Below are 27,916 nucleotides of genomic sequence, written 5' to 3' on the forward strand. Positions count from 1 at the left end.
TTGTTTAAATATTTAATGTTTTGCATCCCCTTGAAAAACCGTTTGTTGCCTCTCCTCTCATGAATAAATCTTTCCATAAAGCACTGACTCGGTTTACATTAAATAAATTCCATTCTTCTGTGTTTGCTGCTGGAATATTAAACTCACTAAAGGCTTTTTAAAATAAATAAATAAATAAATAAAACAAAGTCCCGCTCCTCTGGTTCCATTTCAACAGCAGCACTGGGACATAAATCAGTCTCCTGAAACTCCTGAGTCAGGGAAAACACTCTCCATGTGGAAGTTGTACTACGTTGCATCAGCTAAACGAGTGGAAAAAAAGAAAACTTTTTTTTAACCACGCACAGAGGTTTCTGCAGCGGCTTCTTCTGCCAGATCCACGTCGTTTACGAGCCCGCAGACACAATCACGCAGGAACATGTGGTTTTCATCGGCTCACGTGCGAGGACGAGGCCAGTTAAAGCACCAGTACGTACTCATGATGGCTCACTCCTCCTCCTCCTCCTCTGCTGCTGCTGCTGCTGCAATGAGAACCACATGCAGGTTTAAAACCCACAGGCTCTGATCCTGGTCCCTGCTCCCACAGGAGTCCAGTTCCCAAGACTGTGAACAATGACTCCGTATTCATTCAAGCTTTTCAAACACTTGGAATTACATTAGCGGAGTTATTGCACAGTTTGGGTTCAAAGGCAGTTGTTTTTCTTAAAAAAAAGAGAACATTTTGAGAGTGTGGGGGGGGGGGGGTGTTGTTTACTTCACAATAAATCTAGTAATGTCAAAAACAAAGAAAACTGTAAATAATAACGTGGACAACTGTAATTAAAACACAAAGGAAGCTAATGTGCTAATATCTTGGTGGTCGGCTGCATAGCATACTGGGGGCGCCACATGTGGACCACGGCCTGCAAGTTTGACACCTCTGGGCCAGAGTGGAAAAGGAACTTTGAAACCCGACCAAGGCACCCAATCCCCTCGTTGTTCCCTATTGATTGGGTTAATTGGACATTAATTCTAAGGGCCCGTACACACAGAGACGGCATTTTAGGACCTGAAAAATCTCAATGTGCCGTAGACGGAGATGAATGAAAAGTCAATGAAAATTAACTAAAAAATCAGACGCCAAATATCACTTAGAACATATGGAATTAGATTTGTGTCAATATTTTCAAACAACACAACAAAAAATATAGATTTAATCATTCAAAAATGTTTTATTCTATTGTTTGAAAATATACTTATTCTTTGCGGCATGGTTTTTTTGTTTGTGGGCGGGCCTTAGGAAGCTGCCAGAAAAACAAAAAACCACAGTGCAAAGAACAAGTGTATTTTCAAACAATAAATACAATATTTTTTTAAATGATTCATCGATTTTTTTTTTTGCTTCTTAAAAAGTGTTGTTTGTAAATACAATGTAGATTCAGTTCAATTGTATTCAATTCAATACAATTCAATACCAAGTAAAGCTAATTCAATAAGAACACATCATGTCTTTAGAGATTTCACACACGGGGTGAAAATCCAGGGTAACTCTGAGTGCCGATCCCAAGCCCTGGACAAGAACATTAAGTGGATATTTGATATTTGCCGGTTCAAAGGGCCGGAGTTCCCCTGAGCAAAGTACCCAACCCCCAACTGCTCCTAATTCTAGAAAGATTTCTAGCAGAGATGTTGGTGGTGCTTGACATGCTAACAACTAGCCACCCACTAAATGGACAAAGCTGGAAGGAGGCATGTCGCCACCTAGTGTAGTGGAGGTTGGTTTTCTTGCTAGCGCTTAAATACTGGGACAAATGAACAGTGTCGCTAAAACTGTAGCGCTACTTAACTGCATATGGAAATTTACCGATTATAGAGGAGGTGTTTAAATCTCGGGTTGTTCTCTTGCTGCACACAGGAAGTGATTTGTTTAAGGTCTCAGCATACGGAGGCAATGGCGACACTGAGGTCGTAAAGTGAGACAAACGGTTCAGAATTTGAGTGAAAACACAAATAACATGAACAGATATGACGCACTGCAGCTTTAAGTCACCTCACATGAACTAGCAGTGGAATCGATGTTTAAAATGTGTCATACATGTTTAATTCACTTCAGAAATGTTTGTGGAAAAAAACAAACAAACTCTAATTTATTTCTGTTTTCCACTGAAGTGTTTGTGTGTAAATCATTCAGTCGATGAAATGGTCATAAACGTAGAATCCTGGCTTTAAATACAGACTCTGTGTAACTTCATATGTCCTTAGTGAGGACAGACAGACTTCAGAGTAAATAAAAGTGGGATTTTTTAATCCCAGAGCCAAGCTTTTGCTTGTTCCAGCTCCTCAGAACTTTCATATCATAAAACGCTTGTGGCTCCTGTGGTCATTTTTGGAAAAGTACTTAAGAAAACACACACACATGCGAATCCAGTATATAAATATTCTAATTTTGCAATTTTATTTCCAAAATGTCCTTAAAAATCATATATAAATTAACCTTTTTTGACCTTTGTCTGGCCTTTAATGCCTGTAGGTAAAGAACAGCTGTTAATAACGTATATAAATATTAAAGGATTTTTAATCCCAGAGCCAAACTTCCTCTCGTTCCAGCCTCTCAAATGTCAGGATTAAGCTATTTTCTTTCATATCATAAAACAGTCTAGACAACATTTGTGGCTTCTGTGGTTATTTTGGTGGTTATTCCCTTAAAATCATATATAAATGAACCTTATTTGACCTTTGTTTGGCCTTTAATGCCTGCAGGTGGAGAGCAGCTCGCCATAAGTTTCCCTTTACTGTTAATGTCACACCTGCAGACTAAAAAGAAATAATAATAAAAAAACGCTTCAAATATCCGCCACACAACAGCTGGCTAATCCTCTCCAATGATCTTTGTCCCACAGGAAGGAGAAAACCCTCAGTGAATTGAAGTTAGTGACACTTAAATCTGCCGCGTCGTAGAAAGTGGCAAAGCAGACGGGTCGTAACCCTCGACGCTGTGTGAAGCCTGGCGACAACTCAGCAATGTGCTTCTGTCTCTATCTCTGTCTGTGTGTGTGTGCGTGTGTGTGTGTGAGGCGCTGTTGCCATGGCATTCCTGCTCTGACCTCTGGCAACCATTGGCGTCTTACATGTGCTCGGCTTCAACATTCATTCACCTCTGAAAAAGCAGGTGATGAGCGAGAAACACTTTCACTCTCAGCTGACAGGGTACACCACCACCACCACCGCGGGAGAATGAAGTCATGACGCGGCACATTTTTTAACACCCACACTGTCGAAGTTTGTGTTTTTGTGGCATCACTGGATTTTCTATTTATAAAAACTAAAAGGGAGGTTACTTTTTGTCCAATCCAATCTATCCATTTGTATCGGGGGTAAAAGTTGGTTCCAGCTCCAACCGCTCCATTCAATGGCACCAGATTATAATGGTACAGTCATGTTACGACAGTCCGCTGATTGGGCAACAGAAAAATGTTTAGTTTATAAAGTTTAACGTCTTGTTGAGACAAACAAAGCAGGAAAAAAAGAGTCCTCCATTGTTGTCTTCACGTTTAATGTCGTCACACTGGTCCAAAGTCACGCTACTTCATGCTACTATGTAGCGCCTCTACGTAGTGCCACTACGTATTGCTACTACGTAACGACATTACGTCACGCCACTGCATAACACTACTATGTCATACTACTACGAAACGCTACTACATCACGCCACTACGTAACACCAGTACGTAACGCCAGTATGCAACGCCGCTACGTAACGTCACTACGTAACACCGCTACGTAACGGCGCTACGTTATGACGCTACGTAAGGCCACTACGTAACGCCAATACGCAACGCTACTACATCACACTACTACGTAACGCCACTACGTAACGCCACTAAAGTAAAGGTAAACTGTTCTCAGTCCAAACGCAAGCCTGACCCAGGGCTTTACAATTCCAAACCGTACTGTACCATAATGGAAAGACAACAAACTTGATGTGAAAACATTCCATCCTTGGCCGTGGTTAAAACTAGGCTGTATGTTTTTTTTTTTAAGACATTATCGGTTATTATGGGGTTCTCCACACTGAGGTCATGCAGTCACACTCTGAGGTTACTATTATTCTCATAGGAAAACAAAAGCTGCAGCTTCAGGGCTTCACACCATTCAAGCTGCAGCTACAACAGAGCAGCATTTTTTTCTGGCTGTTTTCTCTGTCTATTCTAACAAACGCCACCGTAGATAATGCACAATACTCGTCACAATTCTCCCCACAGATTAAGCTGGGGGGGGGGGGGGGGCATTGTTGTTTGGAAGCACTCCTCAGGACCTGCGCAGCCTGAACCAGCTGCAGGACTAAAGCAACAGGACTGTGGTTTTCTGTCCACGGCAACACCGGGGGGGTCAGAGTGTGGAAGCAGATGATGTGTTCTGACAGTGTTGTGGGAGATCCACTCTGCCATGAGAGGCACACAGGAAACACACACTGGTTCACATGGGGATCTGTCTTTCCAGCCACAGTCTGGCCTCAGTGGGGTACAGTTCTCAGTGTGTGTGTGTGGTCATGTTTTTTCCCTGTTTCAGCCACAGAAATCTCCTCCGTCAGCTCTCACAACATTTCCTTTCCCCTGTAGTCGTGTAAAAGTAGTAACGTATGTCTTCACTCAGGTACTGAACAGCAGAGTTATGAGTCTCAGTATTCACTCACTCATCTTCTAACGGGGGGGGGGGGGGGGGGGTACGCTGGTGCCAATGCCAGCTGACATAGGATCAAAGGCGGGGTCACACCTTCGACAGTTCGGCAGTCCATCACAGGGACACACATAGAGACAAACAACCGTCCACTCTCCCTCTCACAACTACGGTCAATTGAGAGTGTCCAGTATCCAGTGTTAAAATACTGTACTTCTGTACATAATTCTAGGCCTGTAAACTCCTAGTCGACTGGTCGATTTATTGGTCAATAGACCAATAAAGGGCTTCAGTCGCCAAGAATATCTTTGGTTGATTGCAGCCTTACAAAATTCACATATCTGTACTTTACTTGTTTTTATAGTAAATAACTACAGAAAGTAACGCTACTATGTGACGCTACTACGTGGCGCTACTATGTAAAGCTATTACGTAACGCTACTATGCAATGCTACTAAGTCACACTACTATGTGATGCTACTACATAATGCTATTACGCTACTACGTAACTCGAATAAGTCACACTACTATGTAGCGCTACTACGCGGCGCTACTACACGACGCTACTAAGTCATGCTACTAAGTCATGCTACTATGTGACGCTACTATGTGACACTACTACGTGACACTACTACGCGACACTGCTCCGCGACGCTACTACGCAACACTACTAAGTCATGTCAGTTTGTCTGTAGGAACCCTCTCACGACCACAGAAGTGAAATGTTGTTTTGAGCCTTAAAGCCCTGGTATACTTTTGCGCACCTGCCATGCAGACCGAAGTGCACCCTTAGTGACTACTTCTTCTGTTGTTGAAATGTTTTTTCTGCTACTCCACCTACTGATGGGGCGGAAGTTTAGTCTGCGCATGCACTGTCCATGTGCACCCAACACACTCTTTATGCACGGTTCCAGAATGTTGTGCATTGATGGCATATTGTCTTACGTGTTATGAGTAGCGATAATTGTGCAGAAGTCACAAAAATAGACCCTTTTTTTCTTTTATTTTTTGTTCATAACGTATTTCACAAATTCAATCCGATTTTGAAAAAGTGCTGTAGTTTTTGCTCAGGTGTGTTTATATACCTATAGTTTATAGTGGCTGTAGTTTGTGTTTCTGGAAAAAAAAGGATATAATACACTCTATATAGCAGATATAATATAGTAATAGAAAAAGAAAGCAGCCTAAATTCTCTGTGTTCTAAAGCTTAAATAACTTTTCCTCAGTAATCTGAGAACTTCCTCTGCCTGTTGTCCTGCTCCACACAGTGTTTGAATTAACTCTCACACACACACGCACACACACTGCACTGACACATGTTTTCTCAGGGCTTTGCCTGTCGAGCGACTCCGCGTGGGAAACACTTATATTCCACACCCACTTGTTGACCTCGCTGAACTCTCCCCGCGCTGACGCCTCGATGTTACCTTGGCCGTGGGGGGAAAACAACGTCGCCGCCACCAAAGGTGACCACGGGAGCTCACAGGGAAGAGGGGGGAAACCTCTGGCTCCCACAAAAATCAACCCGTGCGTGACACATCTGCGTGGGATTCGTATGTTTGTATTAATTTATAGAGGGAAATCTGGATCCTCACCCTGATAAACGCCCTGCTACTTGGGTCTTGCGTGTAAATCACTGGCGTCAAATGAAGTGTAACAGCTGCTCACGTGGTGACGAAAACCTGATGGCGTTTCATCGACGCCCATGTTTGAAAAAGTTCTTCTCCGAGTTCCACTTTGAAAATATGCTTTCTCTTTACATCATGTGTCTATGTCAGGGCTCTGCAACCTTTAGTGTTAACCCTTTACTGGGCACTCATTGAAATTCTGCTATAGACCTGGACTGCTGGGTGAATTCCTGTGGTGCACTCACACTCACTCTCTCACACTCAAGGTATGAATTTATTGTCATTAATCTTTGTCTCTATCTCTCCCTAGTTTGTGTCTTCCCTTCCTTTTCTCTCTCTCTCTGTGTCCTCGTTGGACCAGGTTGCAGGATCCAGATCCAATCCAATTCTACAGTCATAAAATCAAAATAAATCCAGCTGGCCTGATTTTCATGATCATGGGGATTTGAAGAGGGTTTTTATAAAATCAAAGCACATTTTCTCTCTGTGAGTTCATTTGACGCTGTATAACAGCAGCGGACACAGGCAGAATCCAGAATCAGCAACAAAGACAGATAACGCCAGCCCGACGTGTTGTGCGTCTGCTGCGTCACGGCCGTCTGTGGGCAGACGACCTGCTGTTCCTCCAGCCTCACGTCTGTGCCTTCACACCTAGAGGAGCAGCCATGAAAGAGCAGACAAACCCCCAGAGCTGCACGAACACCAAGCTCCTCAGGGTCTCTCTGTTCTTAGACGTGTGCCAGATTATACACACACCACCCCCACTACGTCGTCTTTAGTCCCAGCTCACTCCTTTTCCTGCGACCTAAACACCGTCCAGCTGCTGGGATTGTGATTTGAATATGAGGCCCGTCCCCCTGTGGAGAGAAAGAGAAAGGAGAGGGCATCTGGCACACGCCGCAGCGGCAGGGAAAATAAAAAGAGTTAAACTGCTCCTGTCATGGAAATGTTAGGAAACAAGATTAAGGCTCTTAAGTAATAATACAACACAAGAAGACACCTGGGAAACGTTAATATCCACACACGCACGACAACTCTGCCGCACAATTACTTAATTTCTTCATAAATTAAGCACGTGTTAATATCGCATTTTTGCCTAATCTCTCTCTCAAGAATGATTTCATGACACGTTTAGTTTCAGTTTTTGGTTGTATGAGGCAGCGTTTCCCAAAAACCTACAAAACGGGAACTCAACTTTATTTCAGGCATGTTATTTAAAGCATATGCACATAAATCTTGAATAAAAAGTTGTTTGGGGACCCAAAAAAACTCTCTTGTGACCCATCTGTGGGTCCCGACCCAGACCTTGGGAACCACCGTTATGAGTATATATAGTCCAGATGTTAGTCCAGATGTATGATTTAAGTTTTCCCTTAATCCGTTAATGTTTCTGAGCAATGACATCATATATTATTAACACTGACGCCAACATTTTAGAGCCAGACAGAAAAAGAAATGACAAAAAAAAACACAGCTTTTAGCCCCTTAATCTACCTAAGTTTAACACATCTTAAGAATGAGTTTGCCACTGTTTCTCACCGTCAGACGACCATTTCTGGGGAGAAACTCAGGTTTGTAAACAGCTGTCTGTAAAGAAAATCATCGATTTAACGTCACAGCAAAGTTAACAGCTCACTTCCTGTTTTGGATAGCCAACTTCCTGTTGGGAGGTCGTGGCCTGCCGATGTGTTCAGGATGGATTCTTTGTTTGAGCAGTTCAATGGTCAATGTACGGCAGAGTTACCACTTAGCCACTTCTTATGATGGGCGAAATTTACCAAAGTTCCGATCTTCCGAGCCACAGTTGCGATTGGTTGCTGTGGCTACGCCCTTTTGAATCTGCAACACCTTTCGATAACTCTTTATCTTTGACGTGTCTAGTATACATAAGCACACTAATGTTTTTTGTTGTTGTTGTTGTTACAATTATCGCACTCGGACAAGTTTGTTCATTTACGAAACGTGCAAATCGCCAAGATGGACAGCGAAATTCCAAATGAGTTGAGTTGAGGCCGTTGCAATGGACGTTTTTGTTCGTCTTGGGCCGTGACACGTTTTCACCAAGTTTGGTGCAATTAACTTAGTTTCGGCTTTGTCCTACCCGGTTTTACCTTTTGGGGTGAAAGTCATTTTGCACCACTTTTATGAACTTAGCCTATTTTATTCAAAATTTGGCCAGTTCAGATTTGAAGAAATTTTTGTACCTCAATAATGCGATCTTTTGCGGGAGGAAAAGCCTCATCACTGCCCGCTGCTCCTAATTCTAGGAAGGTTTCTAGTAGAAGTATCCCCTGTGGGACTAATTTATAAATATATATTTTTTCAGAAATTCCAATTGGTCTAATTATAAATAAAAATGTAATTGTTTGCTTACGTGGGATTGAATTACTGCGACTGTAACATTTGATTTTGTGTATATTTAACCGTCCAGTGAACTTGCCTCAGAAACAACAGTTTACATGATAAATGACCGCAGTTGCTCCGAGTGTCAGGGCGAAACGTTGCGTTAAAGTGGACGTCTTCATTCACACTGCCAACTGTCACACAAACACACACACACACACACAGAAATAACTTCCTCTTCTTATACACACATACATCATAACGGCACATGAATGTCACAGGGTCATAAAACAAACTGCTTGTGGCAGAAATGTGGAAAATCCCACAGTCAGTGAGGGGAAAAGTAGAACTGTCCCTTTATTGGGTACAATCTTTGTTCCAGGTCTGTTTGTCCCCAGAGGTGAGAGACAAATCCCGGGTCCCACATCTGAGCAACACTAATGTCACAGTGGGTTTTCTACACAAAAGACCACGTTTACACTTTTAATCCCATATGTCGTTCCCTTTATTTTTAAATTTTCTGAGAGAATTTGTTATTTTGCCAGGGCGGCAAAACTGTGGAGTGACCACAGTGGCCACTGTGGCTTCATGAAAGCTTCATGTAAATGAAACACTCAGTGTTTGACGTTAAAAGTCCGATTTTAGCCAGACTAAGACAACAATACGGTTCTCTTAATGTCATGTCAACACGTTAGTCTGACTAAAATCAAGCTAGTCTTAGTCGGACTATCATACATGGATAATGTAATTCATAGTCACAGTAGACCACACCCTGAAAGCTTCACATAAATGAAACACCCAGTGTTTATTGTTAAAAGTCCGACTTTAGTAAGACTAAGACACGTTAGTCTGACTAAAATCCAGCTAGTCTTATTCGGACTAATATACCTGGATAATGTGATTCATAGTCTGATTACTCCTTAGTTGGACTGGAGTCGGACTTGTGACAAATGTCACTTGGCCTGTGCCTGTGACAAACTTTCTCAGCCAACGTAAATACTGTATATTTAATTGTACTATTTTACTTTTGTGTTTTTATTGTTGTTTATTGTTTTTAATTTTTGTCAAAAAACTTCAACTCTGTGAAGCACTTTGGTCCAAAAAATATATGCACATGACAGATTATGTTTCTTTAATTTTAAGCCTTAATTATTTGTGTTATAGCGGAATTTTTACCATATTTATGGTCAGTGTCATTGTTTCTAACTTGCATAAAAAACCCTTTCATTTAACCTTAAAATGAATAAATAAAGCAGGTAGGCAGGGCTGATAGTTTTGCTTGGCAGAGGCTGTTTTCTGTTGCTGGAGAACAAACAGAGGCAGAATTAAAAACATTAATGAGAAATTAAAGTCTGATTTTATGACTGTTTTTTTCCGTCAGACAAAAATATCAAAGTTTAGTTCTTTCTATGTCACAAACGTAAGTCAAAATGTTTACTTTAATCTCTAAATGTCTGTCTTATTTATTTCATATGTTTAATGTATAGTCTGTGGGGAAAGTAAACCTCATTAAACATATCTCATGTGCTTTATTTAATGGTGTAAAAGTCCAGCACACAACATTGTTTATGTTGCTAAAGACCAAACAGAGGCAGAATAAAAACATCAACAACAACAAAAAAAAGTTACGTACTACAGCTTTAATACTAACCAGGTACAGGCACTTAAAAAAATCAATCCGTGCTCAATCAAATCAAGTCATTTCACCCCAATCAAATAAAAAACATTCATGTTTGAGGCTCATTTCACACCTTTTTTATGACGTTTTTTTATTTTTTATGAAAGCCAGGTTTTTTTTTTTCACAAACTGGTTCTGCCAGATTCCCGTCATGTGAAGTCACGGTCGTGTCCTCGAGCAGCTGGAGTTACATTCGATCTCAGGGGCCAAACACTGGACACAGACACTGGAAAATACCAGGAATCACACATTTACTGCATTAGAACGAGTCTTTTTCAAGGTTTCATGCAGGGAACGACACTTCAGGGGGCGTCGCTCAGAATTTTTATGAAGGAAAAAAGATGTAAAAGAATAAAAAAAGAAAAGGGTTTTTGTGCAGAAACGTCATGATTCAAACACTGGTGTTTAAAAAAGCTCAGGTGGTGGTGATGTTGTTCACAGGAGGACAAAGAAAACACTTCCATTATTTTCTACAAACAAAATGGTGCAACACTGACACCCAGTGGTGTGACGGGAAACAACAGCAGAGCCTTTGTTTCTTGAAATGATGGAAATTTATAAATTACATAATTTTATTAATGAATCACACGAATGAGATAAAAGCTTTGGACAAACACAGTTAAAATATATTCTTGTGCAGAACAACGAGGCGTCATAAAGAAAGGTGTTCAGTTTGTAGACGACAGAAAACATGTTATGTTATATGAAATGTTATCAGGTGATGTGAATAGAAAAAATTAGATCATTATAACAATGAGATGTGGAACTTTTGCAAAGAAAACTTATTTTTTGACAACATTTTAAAAACTATGGATGACAAAAAATATCTACAAATCTATAAAAATAACATATGAATGAATAAATACATACATTAATAATTATAATAAATAATGAAGAAAGAAAAATAATGACAAATAAATAAAGGGATTAAGGAAATGAATAAATAAATAAAAATAATGAATAATAAAGATATGAGAAAGAAAAATAATGAATAAATAAAAAATAACAAACGAATGAATAAATAAATAAAATAATGAATGAATGAATGAATGACTACAATTATCGTTGAATTAATTTATTCATTTATATATTTGTCACTCGTGCCTGCAGTACCGCTGACATCCATACCAGTTGGTTGTGGCGGTATTGGACCATATTGCTGTCCATCCACCCATCGATCTGGACTCGACTAGCTTTGTCTTCCTCTGCAGGTTTACTTGCGCTCTTTGAGAAATAGATTTGATCCAAATAAAACATCCATTGTAGTTTGTTTGTTTTTTTAATCTTTTTTTGGTGGAAACAACGTCGTGTCATGGACAGACTCGCGTCTTTTGGCAGTAAGTATTAACGTGTTCACACAGACTGATGCAGAACTGTCAGCTTTATCGTTTAAACACGTTTTTTTTTCTCTCTCTCTGTGTTTCGCAGCTTTAGTCGCATTAGCCTCTTCCCGGCTAACCTAGCTGCCCGTTAACGTTAGTGTCGTAGCGACAGTTAAACGTTCGCTGTGTGTTTTTTTCACATTAAAGTGTTCACACACATTTAAACATATAATGTTTCTGAAGTATTCAAATTATTGTATAACGTGTCTTAATGTCAGTGGAGTCCAAACATAACATTTAAACGTCAGCGATAGCACGTTAGCTCAGCTAGCTTTGAGGTTATTTTGATTATTTATTTTGTATAAACTGTATTTCAAACAGTAACAAAGGCAGGGCAGAACATCCCATGCAATTAGAAAACATTCAAATCATTTAAGAAGGACAACACAAAGATATGTAAAAGAAAAACTGAATAACAATAAATCATAACACAATAAACACATGGGTTAATAATACATAAACAAATAAAACAGTAAACGCAAGATTGCTTAATAATATGTCAAGTAATAACATTAAATGTCGCTTCTTGTGTGCATTTATTAGTGTGAAATTTGCCAAAAAAATGTAAGCTCAGATTGATGAGGAACAAATACATCACACAAGTAAAGTGTAAAGCCAGAGAAAACAGTGTTCTCACGTATTCATGTTTCTCCCTTCCTAAGTTTGTGTGAATTCACGAAACCAGAATAAAAGTGGTTCACAAAAGGTACATTTCACGTCAAAGTCAGACATAAACTTATGTATAAGATTTGGCACAGTGGTTGCCAGTAGAGCTGCAACTAATGATTATTGTCATAATCAATTATAAAATGTCAGAAAACATTAAAAAAGTTTTTGTCAAACCTTTAAATGATGATGTTCTCGAACGTCTTGTTTTGTCCACAAATTAAAATTATTCAGTTTTTAATGATTTATTTGTTCTGTGGAACAACGAACTGAAGAAAATATTCACACTAAAAACGAACAACTATGTTTACAATCACATGTTTCATGTTTACAATCACTTTGTTTTTTAGATGATCCCTTTGATAAACCACCGTGCAGAGGCTGCTCCTCATATCTGACCGAGCCATACATCAAGTGTGCCGAATGTGGACCCTCTCCTTTTTTACTCTGCCTCCAGGTTAGTCAGTGACAAATATATGGAATTAGATTTGTCATTATTTTCAAACAACACTTTTTAAGAAGCAAAAAGAAATCGATTTAATCATTAAAAAATATTGTATTTTATTTTTTGAAAATACACTTGGCGCACCATGGTTTTTTGTTTTGTGGGCGGGCCTTAGGAAGCTGCCTGCTGATTGGCTACTGCAGTGTTCTTTGCGCTCAATAGGGAGCGCAAAGAACAAGTGAGGGAGCACAAAGGAGTGCAGAGAACAAGTGTATTTTCAAATGATAAAATAGAATATTTTTGAATGATTAAATCAATATTTATTTTGCTTCTTAAAAAATGTTATTTGAAAATATTGACACAAATCTAATTCCATACAAATACACATTAACATGTGACCAAGACTCAGTTCAGTTTGAATGAAAAACAACAACAACTGTTTTAATTTCAGTGTTTCACGCGAGGATTCGAGTACAAGAAGCACCAGAGTGATCACAAATATGAAATCATGGTAGGTAACAAATCATGTGTCTTTTTGACACACACACAATACACAGTTTGAGTGTGTGTCCTCACTTGTCGTGTCCTCATACAGACTTCAGATTTCCCCGTCCTGGAGCCTGGGTGGACGGCGCAGGAGGAGATGGCTCTGCTGGAGGCCGTCATGGACTGTGGGTTTGGAAACTGGTGAGTGGTGTGTTTGTTCATCTTCACTCCAGAGTTCACCGGGGTTCCCACGGGTCCTTGAAATCCTTGAAAGTTTGTGAGCTTGCAAAAAAGGCCCTTGAAGGTTAAATAGACATGGGTCAGTGAAAGTGGTTGTTCTTGGAAAAATCCCTGAATCTGATGTCAATTATTGTTTTGTAGTGATTTTGAACTAGGGATGGGCATAATTGATCAACGATTGATTAATTGATCATTAAGAATTTCGTCGATCACATAGACGTAAAAAAAAAAATATTTGGATGAATTTCGGGCGGGTCACGGTTGACATAAATAAACAAATAAATAATACGTAGACTGACTGCAACTACAATGAATGATGATCAGGTGGCTATAGTTATAAACAGTGATTTTTTTTTTGCCTATAAATAGTGATTTTTATTGTAAAAATATTAATGATTAATTGATAATTGTTCGTTAATTCTCCCGATGATCGATTAAGAACATGTAATCGAATGCCCATCCCTACTTCGAACCTCAGCAAATTTCCCTGCACAGCTATTGTGTTGTCTTAAAAAAAAAAAAACAATAATAATCTACTTGTTCCATTTCTACTTTCAGGCAGGACGTTGCGTATCAGATGCGCACGAAAACAAAAGAGGAATGCGAGAGCCACTACATGAAGAACTTCATCAACAACCCGCTCTTCTCCTCCACTCTGCTCGGACTGAGGAAGACGAAAGACTCTCGTTTTGCAGAGGGCGCTATTCCTTTCAAACGTCAGTTTCACACACACACGCCTTCATCTTTTCTCAGCACATGTAATAACAACAAAAAAATAAATCCTTATGTTGTGCTTTAATGGCTCAGAGTGAGGGTGTGAGACAAAGACTCAAACAAATATTTTAAATTTTTATTTATTTTGTTCAAATTTAACACACAAAATCTGGTGCTTGTGTGTTAAAGCAGTAAATTGTAACTAACAGCCACATATTGAAGGTTATTCTGGAAAAATGGGCAAAAGCACAACATTTTCTGGCCCTTCTTATGGTTAAAATAAGCAAAAGAAAAAAGTGCAGACGGACATTTGGAGGCTTAGGTGTAGAAGGGTTAAGTCCTGATGGTTGAACAGTTGGTGAGTTGGGAACTTTCCTCGCCAGCTTCAGCTTCAGCTCCATCTGTCACTGTTTTTGGCCAAACGTCTCCGTCTTGTTCACGTTCAGCAGTTACTGTGGAAACTCAAAGACTTGATACATGACTTTTGAGAGTTCTTCTTTCTAAAAACAAACTTTTAGAGAAGTTTTTCTTTTGATGGCACCTGTCTCGTTTTCAGATTATCTTTTTTAAAGTGTGTGATTCTCTCTCTGATGTCACAGCCACTGACGATCCTCCTCGGCCCACGTTTGACTCGGTGCTGTCTCGGGACATGGCCGGATACATGCCTGCCAGAGCTGACTTCATGGAGGTCAGTATGTCCTCAACGTCAGTGGATACCCCTCAAGCCCCCCCCCCCCACTTGAACCCCTGTCTTCACACACACCAAAACAATACAGTGAAAAATTACATTGCTAAGCAAAAAATGTGGTTGGAGGTTTTTGTTCCTAATCTCACAGTGTATATGGATTAAAAACCTCCATAAAATCAAAAAGTAACTCTTGAGATATTGTCTAGATAGATAGATAACAAATAGAATACAATAAATAACAATAAAGCATAGAAAGATTATAATAAATAACAATAAAGTACAGGTTTTTGTTCCTAATCTTACAGTGTATATGAATAAAAAACTCCATAAAATCAAAACCAAGGTAACTCTTGAGACATTACCTTGATTTCCTGGATAGCTGTGAACTGAGAAAATAGAAAACAAACACGTGCGGTTCTGTTTCTTAAACAGGAGTTTGACAACTACGCCGAGTGGGATCTGAAAGACATCGACTTTGTCGACGACGACTCGGACGTCCTCCGCGGTGAGTCGGCGTCATTACACTGATTTTCCCTTTTTAAATAATGAAAGATTTCACAGGCACTCGACTTAATGACCTCCTCGTTTGTCGCCTTATTTCAGCTCTCAAACTCGCCGTGGTTGATATTTATCACTCAAGATTAAAGGAGAGACAGCGGAGGAAGAAGTAAGTCATGATTATTTCTACAGTTTGTGTTCACTCAGCTACGTGTAATGTCTCTGTTCTGTCTGTAGGTGGCACACAAACTTCTTTTATTGACTTTTCTGGAGCTTTCATGTTCTGCTCTCAGGTTGAATAAATACATGAACATGATCAATTTAAATTGTATTATTTTTGTATTAATAACAAGACTCCTAATGTGTTTTTGCATATTTAAGATTTTGCATATTTTTTATCATATAAAGCATCTGTAAACTTTGAATATTTTGGAAATTCAACAATATAGATATTTATCTTAAAGGACTTTATCAGATTCCCTTTGTATTTTGAAAGGGTAAAACATTCTTAGACTGTTGGTTTGCATTAGGGCTGCAATGATTCATTGATTACAACTACTTTTAGTAATTGCAGAATCAGTTTGAGTGTATTCCTTTAGTAATTAAAACTAGTTTTCAGCTTCTGAGATTTGAGTATTAAACAAATTTAACATAAAATGTTATAGCTATATTGTATAACTTGTCATTTTGCATACCAAAATTAACCTATGTTTTTGTTCAAGCTTGTGAGTGTCAACAAACACTCAACCAACAGCTCTGAATCTTTTTATTCAATTTTAGACCCTTATTTTACCTCTTATTGTCGTCATACGTCAGTCTGTACAGTCAAGTGTTTAAGGTGCAGTTGAACTACTTTGTGTTACGGTTGTAAGTGAAACTAAATGGTAGATTGAGGTCAGTAAACCAATTCAACAATGGACTCTAAATCAAATAAAATCAGTTTTGTTTGTGTCAAGCCAAATTATACATGTACTGTATATAAAGGACATTTGTTTCCTCAGGTATGCATTGAATTTTTTTAGATGAAACAATGATAATTGTTCTTTTGGTTGTCAAACAGCAAGTTTATTTTTAAATAAAAAGGGAAACCAAATGATAGAAATAGCTCAGTAAAAATAAAACCAACTCCTGGGTGTGCCTAATAAACTGCTGTCTGAGTTTGTGTTCAAATGTCACAATGACTTTTCGAGACTGTAACAGCCGAGATAACTGCCGACGGAAAATGCCAGTGGTTAAATTTTAGCAGCGTCACAGTAATCAGAGTATTCATTTGCATTTTAATGAATTTTCAAATCTCCGTCTTTCTCCCAGGATCATCCGAGACCACGGCCTGATCAACCTTCGCAAATTCCAGAGTAAGTCTCACCCGAAACTCACGACGCCTTTGTTCGTCTGCCGCAGAATTCATAGCAGCTCAGTGAGGCATCTGATATCTACCAGTCAGATCTCTGGGGTTACCATGGACGCAAACAACTCAAGCAAAACCACCTTCGTGAAAGGGCCTGTAAATCAAATACACATATTACATGTGTTAGAAGATAGTGGCTGAGAACATGATGGGGTAAAAACTAAAAAGAATATATAAAAACCCTCGGTGAGCTTTAACAGCAGGTCTTTGGTGAGCTGTCTTTGTCCTGAAGATGTCTTTACCTCAGTTTAAAAACACTCCAACACGACAAGATGAGGAAAATGAAGTGGAAAAGAAGAACAGAAAGACTCCTCTTGTGAAGCTGCAGTACCACTGATAGAGACAGATGGAGACAGAGAGCATGACTGTCACTAAAACCAACTCTGTGTTAAAGACGTGATAGGGCTCGTGTTTACGATCACAGCTGAGAATAGTTTACGAGGCCTGTTCGTGTCACCACTTTAAGTGCTTCCCTTTGAACTGTTCCTGGTGTGATCGCTGCTCCTGCTATGATGACTTTTAATTTTGGCTTCTTTTATTGGTCCACCTGTTACAGGTAGGATTACAGTGAGTTCAGTAATGTGATTCCTGGCATCTCTTGGGGTTTTTTTCAGAGGTCAGAGGAGATAATGAGTAGGGGGGAGGGGCTAAGAATGGATTTACCCAGTTAAACTATCAAAGTCTTTGATTTAGGGCTCATACTCACAAGAAAGAGTTTTAGGAGGATCTGCAAAGAGTTTTATGGCTTTTTATCCACATGAAAGCTTATTTTTGTAAACCTAAAAATCATATCTCCACCTCTCTCTCTCTTCATCTTACTCTTGGATTCACTGTCGCTATGATAACATCATGATCGCTACCAGAAACTCAATTTGTTCTACACATGTGTGAAATGTGACTATTTACGAGGGACGAACTTTAAAATCGTACATCGGCAAAACATGTAAAGGTCTACTGATCATATTAGTAATATTACTACTGTATATTAGTCTATACAGTAGACTATAGTAATAGTCTGCTACTTTCTTGACTTCTATGCTGGCGCCCCCTATACAGCTATTTTATTATGTATATTAATTTTAGACAATAAAAGCCGGGGAAAACATACATACATTTATTGGGATCAGTTGTTGGCCCAAGCGATTCTAAATATATCCCCAAATGTCGCTGTTACTGGGGACCAAAGACAGTGAAGCTTGCGGAGTTTGGTCCCCACTTACAGTGACGTTCGTGGACTTTGGGCCCCACTAACAGTGAAACAGATCGAGAAGTGACAGCCATCTTTGTTGTCCTCTTCATCTTCTGTTTGGAGTTTTTGGACAGCACACAAACTTCTTAGTGCGTTCCATTTGTCTTCGAAACACTGTGCAAGGAACGCCCCCCATTAAGACATTCAAGTTAAGATTACGTACAGGAGATTACATAAGATTATGTGCGTTACAGTGCCACACACAGGCCCAGCATATATGCTACAGCACCTGAGGTCGTGTGTTGTTTTTCTTGTGTGTGTTTGAAGACATTTCTTGGAATTATGTCATATTTATTCATGCAAAAAACCCTTTAAGACCAAAAAAAGACGTACAGGGTAAAATCTGCATAGAAATGGTCGTAAACTTCGCTCGTCATTCCACATCCTCGTGTTGATCTGTGCGAAACCGTGTGCGGTTTCAGAGTCTAAGACTTCTCCCGTCATCTTTTATTTATGTCTCCTCCACTCAGACCTCTTTCTCTTTTTTTCCCCCTCTCACCTCCTTTTCCGTATCTCTCTTTCAAGACAAAAGAGAACTCGCAGATTAGCTGTGGAGCTGCAGACTGGTTGTCATGGAGACTGTCAAAGAGTGTGCCTCTCCACAGTGTGTGTGTGTGTGTGAGGCATGCATTAATAGAAAGCAGTGTGTGTGAGAGGCTGGGAGTCTGACAGTATCATGTCTCAGTGCCTGAGGCAGATTTGACCAGCGCTGGTGTTGTTTCAGTCTGAGGTCTTGTCAGCGTTTATTCCATTAAATGATTCAAATCTGAGTGTGTGTGTGTGTGTGTGTGTGTGTTACCGTCGCCTTTGTTTGCAGACAGTGTTGTTGTGCTGGTATGAAACCACTCAGCAGTGTTTAGTCTCTCCTTAGAGATGTGGACTGTTTGTGTGTTCACGAGCTTTGTTAAGGGCATGACTCCATGTGTGAAGCCTGAAATGTCAGCTGCTGTTTTAACACACACGTGCGCAGGGAGCTGACGAAATAACTTGACCCACCAGGACACTTGTGGCCACATTGTACAGTACATTTTTCATTTCGATTAACCTGTCGATTATATTCTGGATTAACTGAGTACTTATTTGGGCCACAAAATGTCAGAAAATGTTGATCAGTGTTTCCCAAAAACATGCAAATGATGATGTTTTCAAATGTCTTGTTTTTGTCTTTGTTATGTGGAGCATAGAAACCAGAAAATATTCACATTTAAGAAGCTGCAAAATTAAGAACGATTAAGTAATTTATTAATAAGTGATTCATCATTGCAGCCTTTATTGTTCAGTCTCATTTCTGCCTTCCATCTTAAAAACTGACTATAAACAAATTATAATTTGGACTAAGGCTGAACAATGAGTTGTTTTCAAATTGAAATCCCAGTTTTAAAACAAAACAACAAATGGCAAAGGCTGCAATTTAGGATATAATCTGTCAGTTATTATCTTGATTAATCGAGTAGTTGTTTGTAGTGCTGCAACTAACGATTATTTTTTAGAATCAAGTAATCTGTCGATTATTTTCTCGTTTAATCGAGTATTCTTTTGTCAATAAAATGTAGGAAAATGCCAGTCATTGTTTATCAAACCTGGAAATCACATTCAGACATGAGAAAATGTTCACATTCCGAGATTAGAAAACGTTCACATTCAGTGATTAGAAAATATTCACATTCCGAGATTAGAAAACGTTCACATTCAGAGATTAGAAAATATGCGCATTCCAAGATTAGAAAATGTTGGCGTTCAGAGATTGGAAAATTTTCACATTCCAAGATTTGAAAATGTTCACATTCAGAGATTAGAAAATGTTTGCATTCACATTCAGACATTAGCAAACGTTCACATTCTGAGATTAGAAAATGTTTGCATTCACATTCAGACATTAGCAAATGTTCACATTCTGAGATTAGAAAATGTTCACATTCATACATCAGTATTTACTGAACCTGGAAATCATGATGTTCTCAAATGTCTTCTTTTTTTTTGTCAAATGGAGCAAAGAAACCAGAAAATTTAAGAAGCTGAAAAATCAGGAAAAACCTGTTTTTTAATCATGAAAAAACCCTCAAAGCAATGAATCCTCAAAATAGTTGACGATAATTGTTTCAGCCCCAGTCAAAATAGTTGTCAATTGATTAAAGGAAGGAGAAGAAGAACGCTCGCTTCCGAAAATCAACAACAATATTAAAAAAGAGAACAGATCAAGGAAGAAAAAGGAAGTTAACAATACATATTCCCACTGCTGTTAAAAAAGGAGTAGCTCTTTTGTCGGGGGAAAAAACCAAGCACCATCATAACAAATGATAAAACTAAAACTATTTTATAGCTGTAAAATGTAATAAAACACAATGAATTACCATTTTACACAAACATTTCAGCAGTCAAAATACATAAATGTGCTCTTTAGTGTTTTCTTACCAAAGAACACACAGTTAAAGTGGGTTTTAAGAAGAAGTAGATGTCAAAATCTTCAAGGATAATGACATGAGATGAGTCAGGAGCCGGCGGTTTAATTGGCTCAGTCAGAAAACAGACGCTAAATCAATGAGGATGACTCGAAGAGAGAGAGACCAAAACTAGCAGCCGTTATCACCACAGAAAGACGTTGGGAGCTGAAGCAGAACGCTGTGTGTGAAAGCTCTGATTCACTGCTTCATACGTGTTATACATACAGTGTGGAACCCACACCGGGAGCGCTGAGAGCGAGTGGGCTGGATTTAACGCACAGATAAACACAATATTTGGTGGTGAATATAGCAGGTAAGAATAAATAATAATAAATTCAGTGCGGCCTCAGAAAGAGCTGCGATGATGGAGCCGTTAATATTTACACGCCTGTAAACCTCAGCTGTCAATTCAAAGCCTCGAATGAAAGAGTGAAAGTTAAACAAATGTACACCAGCACCAAAATGTATAAAATATATTTGTGGAGGAGGTAGATTTTTTTCATTTTTTTTTTTTTTTTTTTAAATTTGATTATCTCTGCTGCTGCTGCTGCTGCTGACTCACGTCTCTTCTCTTCTCTCTCTCTGTTTCTGTCAGTGCTGGAGCGATGTTACCCAAAGGAGGTGCAGGAGCTTTACGACGTCATGAGACGATTTGCCAGAGTGGTCGGACCCATTGAACATGACAAATTCATCGAGAGTCACGCACGTTAGTATCTGGACGAGCTCACGGCGCAGGGACACAAACACACTCTCATGTCGCTTTTCCACAATGCAGTTCTAGTTCTACTTGGCTTGACTCTACACGGTTTGGTATCTTCAGTCATGACGTTTTCCTTGACTTCATAGCTTCAGTACTCCCTGCATGACCGTCTGACACAGTCACTGAACTGAAATACCACTGAACGTTGGGTTCCAGAAATAAATCTCCACAAAATTGTCCAATTCTGAAACTCTATTGGAGGATGTTGAGACACTGTCTGACCTTTAAATTTTAACCTGCACTTTGAGTTATTTTAAAGGGTTTCAATATTTTAACAAAAACCAAAATATTTCTCCGTTTACAGTAATGTTTTTAATAAAGGTATATATGTATATGTATGTAGATATATATACATATATCTTTATTAAAACCATATATGTATACGTATATACATATATATCTACAGTATCTTATATACAGTAAATGAGCAACCTCATTTCATCAGCTAACTTACAGACAACGTCAATATGACTAGAAACAAACAGAAACTGTCAAAGTTCAAAACTGAATACCGATGTAAATCTGTGCAGATTTTCAGATTAACAGGAGGATTTCAATGACCCAGTTATTATTCCACGTTTCAATCTGTCTCCATCACATTTTGTCAGTGTCTGAACTGTGCTAGATGTGTTTGAGGCTGCACTCTTTCTCCTCTTTCTACCTCCTCTTTTTTTATATGCAGACTTTTCCTTTAATCCTTGCCTCTTTTCTTTTTCAGTGGAGTTTGAGCTGAGGCGGGAAATCCACCGGCTGCAGGAGTACAGAAAAGCCGGGATCAAGTCCTTCTGCAGTGAGTCCACTTTGACCTTTCACTCCTAAAAGCTACTCTTTGCCTAAAGCCGGTGTTTACATTTAGTTCTTTATTCAGAGTCAGACATTAAAGTTGTTGGGATTATTATGATTTACAGCAGCAGCAGAGGTTTAACAGGTCTCCAGCAAAACATGAAACAATTCAGTGCATAAAAGCAGCAAAGGGATTTAAGAATTTAAGGCCAAGGACAAAAAGTAGGTTTAAAATTCTTAGGAGTCGGAACACATCTGATGTGTCAAAGCTGAGGGGCTGCTGCCACAAAAGCTCACTCACCTCTGGTCTTCAGTTTATTTTTTTTTCGGGGCTGTTTCTAGGGAAAAAAAATTGCGGTCTGTTTTTACGATATTTTTTTTCAGGATCCATTTTTACACAATTTTTTTCCAAAAAAAACATCTTGTGAGCTAAGACTGGAGTATAGAAATTCAGCCAGACACTGAGGTGTCAGCCAATTTAAGGATTTTAAAACAAACAATAAGAGCTTAAAATCAATCCCAGAGCACACTGGTAACCAGTGGAGCGAGTTCAGTATTAGCGGTGACATGATCACGTTTCCGCTTAGCTGCGACAAAAATAACTAACTGAAACTGAATTGTGTGTTTATAAAACTGACTACAATTGTAGTGAAAATGTGCTTAGTTTCGTCTTTGTAAATTTATTTCATACATAATAATATAAAGTGTTTTGTTTTTTTTCACAGGTTGTATTTGAGACACAATACTTATTATCACCTTTTTCATCTTGCACCTGGCAAATACTAAAATGAATAAAAACTAAAACTAACTAATAAAAAAAACCTGACTCAAAACTTAGCAAACCCGCTCTAAAATCTAATTAAAACTAATTATAATTCATTTTTAGTTTGTAACCTTGGCTCAGCTGTTACAGTTGTAGGTGTTACTCTTTCCCTTTTGGAGGGAAGTAACCGTTGATCTTTGCTAGAAGCCTAAGTTTATAAAAGCTTGTTTTAATGACGGAGCTGATTTGTTTGTCAAATTTTAAAGCACACCTGTTGGTCTGGCTCCTCCCTACACTGCAGAACTTTAATCCCCTTACGTTCCTGTATTAACATTGCGATCGTTTGACCGGGTTCGTTTTGTCAGTACAAAATTATAAAGACAGTATATCTTGTTTTATAACCCTAACCCTAACCCTTGTTGTTGAGATAATGTGTGTCATGATTTGGCGCAATACAAATCAAATAAAATTGAATTGAATTGTTGTACCTTTTACTTTAAAGCACTTTGGTCAACACTGGTTGTCTTTACATGTGCCGTAGAAATAAAGTTGACTTGATTTGACATTTCCAGGTGCAAAAGTGTACGAGCGGGCGAAGCGCATGCGTGAGGACGAGCGGAGGAAGAGGACCATGCTGTGTGACGTCCTGCAGTACATCCACGATGGCAGAGCCTGTCAGCAGTGGCTCAGCAAACAGGCGGCCATGTGAGACTGGAAACTTTTCTACTTTCTTGTTAATGTTAGGGCTGCGACGACTAAATTAATCGCCAACTATTTTGCTAATGAATTGGTTTTAGAGTTTTTTTTTTTGTTTTTTACAATGAATACAAGCTTTCTGATTTTTCAGCTTCTTAAATGTGAATATTTTCTGATTTCTTTGCTCCATTTTGTAAACACTGATTTCTGAATGTGAATATTTTCTAATCTCTGAATGTGAATATTTTCTAAACTCTGAATGTGAATGTTTTCTAATCTCAGAATGTGAATATTTTATAATCTAGGAATGTGAATATTTTATAATTTCGGAATGTGAACATTTCTTATCTCAGAATGTGAACATTTTCTAACCTCAGAACGTGAATGTTTTCTAATCTCAGAATGCGATCATTTTCTAATCTCGGCATACGAAATTTTTCTAATCTTGGAATGTGAATTTTTTCTAATCTCTGAAAACCAACATTTTCTAATCTCGGAATGCGAACACTTTCTAATCTCGAAATGCGAACACTTTTTAATCTCGAAATGTGAATATTTTCTAATCTCTGAATGCCAATGTTTTCTAATCTTGGAATGTGAATATTTTCTAGTCTCTGAATGCGAATGTTTTCTAATCTCAGAATGTGAACATGTCCTAATCTCGGAATGTAATCGACAGATTACTCAATTCTAAAAATAAATCGTTAGTTGCAGCCCTAGTTAACATTCATTCACACAAGATGAAATAGTAATTTGGATCACAGTGAATCAAACGTCTATTTCAGTCCCTGCTGTATTTTTAGACGTTTTACTGCAACGTAAGATCTTCTAATTACTTTTCCACCAAAAAATATTGGCTGCAGTGGGTCTTGATGATACTGCTGTGAAAAGAGATGCTGTGTGTGTGTGTATATGTAAATAGAGATGCTAACACTTTGCTTTCTGGTTACAGTGACGCTGGCATCACTCCAGCTGTGACAACAATAACAGTGTCAGGTACGAAGCAACTCTCCCATTTGTCTCTCGCTGTGTTGTCTTTGATTTGGCTCCAGATGCTCCTTCCATAAATACACAACAGACACTAAACTGCAAATTTAAGGCCCAGACGCCAAAGTGGAGAGACGTCTGTCTTGTTTTCCAGATAAAAGTACAAAGAGTCTACAGTATATGTTAACCCTTAGAACACAGCTGTAAAGATACCTGTATACGGTGAACCACAGTATTGGTGCTCATTTTCATCAAATACAAAAGAGAGGATGATATACTGTATGTGTACTTTATACAGTTTACAGAGGAGAGTAGAGGAGGTAGGTTAGGAATTCAGCTAACCTCTTCTATCTTCGCTCCCTTATATAGAGTGTCTTGTATCCATTTTTTTAAGTTTTCACCGACTATATGAACACACCTGAGCAAAAAGTACTTGACTTTGTGAAATTTATATCACTGATTATCAACAACACTCGTTTTTTGCTTTTGTGTAATATTTAATACTCCCTCTCAGCACCTTGACTGCCACAAATGTCAAATCCACATAAATGGCATTTAAACTTTTGTTTTTGTTGTTTTGAATCAGTTGAGTTTTTTATCCAACATCTTTCCAGATCATAAACAAAACATAAAATTATAAAAAATAAAACATCAATTCCTCTTAGAGCCAATAATGTTCCATCTGTATTTCTTTCATTTTAAATTAATTGACGTCGTAACCAACGTCATCCCTATATATTAATTAATATAATGAATTTGTGGCCAGAACTTAAAAAAAGTAAAAAATATGCGTGAACGCTGAGGGTTAGACATGAGCAAATTTAGAAATCGATGCCTCCAACACACTGGGGGTTCTCATTTTCTTCAAAAGTCAAGGCTGAACAACGTTATAATGACCTGTAATTTGTTCAAATAAATTCAAACACCATCCCCCTTCATTACTTATTAACAATTTTAATTTTAATAACAGTTGCTAGCATTAGGATGTTCATAACACACAGTAGGGCGGAATAAATAACCTGACTGGGAAATCATGGACAACAGAAGGAAGCTCCAACAGCTATAATATAATTATGTTATAATTATACAGTCCGACTTAATTTCTCATATTATTTTCCTACATTATGTAATCCTCCCTTTCCCAATTGCATCAGAAAACTACGGTGGCCTTTATATACCAGAAAAGGATGTCCGTCGTCTTCATTTGTGCAGTAAGCCTGCGCTTCAAATTGGACGCTGTGCTGCAGAGACGTGGCGGCCACCCTTGCCTAAAATACCTTTACAAAGACAGGAAAGGCTTATTCTAAAAACTAAACAGTTCTTATACGAATATACATATTGGTAGTATATTCAGTTTCTGCCAATAACTCCTAAATAATAAACACTGGACCTTTTAATAATCTGCAGAGCATGGAATGGACACTCCCTCCACATAAACACGATATAAATATTTGTTCCATTGTCTCTTCCAAGGATTCCAAAGGATTTAAATGATGCCCTTTGTCAGGCTACTGTTATGGCGTCTGAAGTGAGAACTGACACTGAGCTCCTACGTGTTTGTTTGACTTTTGTTGAATTTGTGTTTCACAGCAACGGGCAGACGGAGCGCTCCACCTTTAAACCTGACTGGACTGCCGGGGACAGAGAAGCTCAACGAGCGGGAGAAAGAGGTACAGATATTATTCATCTGCTATTCTTCTGTGGTGACCCCAACCGTATAGTTTGCACCACATCCTGCTCTTTACATTGAGCTAACTCCCAATATTTTCTTAACAGTGGTGAATAACCACTAACCCTAACCCACAAATAAAAGCAATCAGATATAGTCACAATACTTTGTTGCTGATTCCTTTAATTCTATCCATGTTATTTAACCAGTTTTGTACCCATGATTTGTAAATAAGAGGTTGGAGAATTTCAGCACGACCCATCTGTGGGTCCCCAACCCTGTGTTTGGGAACCACTGAACTAGACAAGAGAAAAGTAAAGTTTTTTTTAGCTTTAAAATAAAATGCTTGACCAAAATTAATAGAGCTTTTTAAAACATGATTTGGCTCAAATGTGATTCTTCAAAATTAATATGAAGTAATGGAAAACTTCCATTAGTTTTAGTCAGTTTTTTAAAAACCATGAATCCTAAATAAAAGGTTGAAAAGAAATCTCTTTTAGGGACCCGAAGAAAATCTTCCGTGACCCAGTGTTTGGGAACCACTGTAGTAGACTTTCTTTTTTTATTAGAATAATATGCTTGACAAAATAAATAGAGCTTCTTAAAAAAAAACAGCACAAAACCCGGCACAATTATGAGCATTTAAATTAAAATGTTTCAAATTTGGGGGGAAAAATATGTTTTAAAAAAACACACATCCTGTTGTTTTTTAAAATATTGTATGGAAGAGTATTAGAATATAAAAAATAATAATAATTGAAAGAAAAAAAGACAGCATGGATTGTGAGATTTAAGAGAAAGTCAGAATTATGTGAGATTCAAGTCAGAATTCTGAGATTTAAGAAAAAGTCAGAATTATGAGATTTAAATCAGAATTCTGAGATTAAAGGAAGTCACAATTCTGAGATTAAAGTCAATCTCAGAATTCTGACTTTGATCTCAGAATTCATGTGTTTTTGATGTGGCTCTAATACTCTTCCGTATGTATGTTACGTTGTTTTAATGCCATTTTTTTAACTTTTCCTATAGTTGTGTCAGGTGGTGCGGCTGGTGCCCGGCGCTTACCTGGAATACAAGCAGGCGTTACTGAATGAGTGCCGGCGTCAGGGCGGTTTGCGGCTTGCACAGGCTCGAGCACTTATCAAGATCGACGTCAACAAAACACGCAAAATCTACGATTTTCTAATAAAAGAGGGCTGCATCACGAAGGCCTAGGATCGTTTGCGTTCCACACAGAGGAATTTGGTCAGTGATTTTCTTTTTCATTTTTTTTCCTCACCTTGTAACTTTCGTAAGCCTTTATTTTGAGTCTTAACGTTATTAAAAATGGCATATAGTCGTCTGTCAGAAGAGCAGGACCTCGTATAAAAACGAGAATGTATTTATTTCTCCTGTAAGATGTTTACAAAGTAATGTTTTTTTGTCTGTGTTGACATTTTAATGTAAATGTAAAGCCTTGATTAAGACTGAAATATTTAGATATTCTTTGTTTTACACGTCTCTTGGTCACAATTAATTGATAAGTAGTGGGAAAAAAATGCAAATTTTGCTTTAAGTTTAAGGTAAGAATTGGTACAAAGTGTATCCAGCAGTTTTCTTTGTCTGTGCTTAACAAAACATCCAAAAATGTGAAGTTTGTGGCCAAAATAAAACACTACTTATATGAAGAATAAAAGATTCCATTGAATATTCTTGACTTTACGTTGAGCCTTTTGTTTTAAATCTTTGGGAAATTA

General features: G+C 38.4%; 1 protein-coding gene across 1 annotated transcript; it reads left to right on the forward strand.

Moving 5' to 3' along the window:
- Window positions 1-11,497: 11,497 nt before the first annotated feature.
- On the forward strand, window positions 11,498-27,871 carry tada2a (transcriptional adaptor 2A). Its single transcript, XM_058632963.1, has 15 exons — window positions 11,498-11,642; window positions 12,704-12,810; window positions 13,250-13,309; window positions 13,394-13,485; window positions 14,083-14,240; window positions 14,838-14,926; window positions 15,359-15,431; window positions 15,530-15,593; window positions 16,736-16,779; window positions 21,118-21,228; window positions 22,001-22,072; window positions 23,401-23,533; window positions 24,477-24,520; window positions 26,102-26,181; window positions 27,210-27,871. The coding sequence occupies exons 1-15, from the start codon at window positions 11,618-11,620 to the stop codon at window positions 27,393-27,395; spliced, it is 1,338 nt and encodes a 445-aa protein (XP_058488946.1). The 5' UTR covers window positions 11,498-11,617; the 3' UTR covers window positions 27,396-27,871.
- The last annotated feature ends 45 nt before the right edge of the window (window positions 27,872-27,916 follow it).

The sequence above is a fragment of the Solea solea genome, chromosome 7, assembly GCF_958295425.1.
Source record: "Solea solea chromosome 7, fSolSol10.1, whole genome shotgun sequence".
In the NCBI taxonomy this organism is placed as follows: domain Eukaryota; kingdom Metazoa; phylum Chordata; class Actinopteri; order Pleuronectiformes; family Soleidae; genus Solea; species Solea solea.

Excerpts from the sequence above, each read along its gene's own strand:
- tada2a (XM_058632963.1), top strand. The coding sequence starts at position 11,618 with ATGGACAGACTCGCGTCTTTTGGCA. Across the intron at positions 12,811-13,249 it reads CTTTTTTACTCTGCCTCCAG|TGTTTCACGCGAGGATTCGA; the intron begins GTTAGTCAGTGA and ends TTTTAATTTCAG. Across the intron at positions 13,486-14,082 it reads GACTGTGGGTTTGGAAACTG|GCAGGACGTTGCGTATCAGA; the intron begins GTGAGTGGTGTG and ends TTCTACTTTCAG.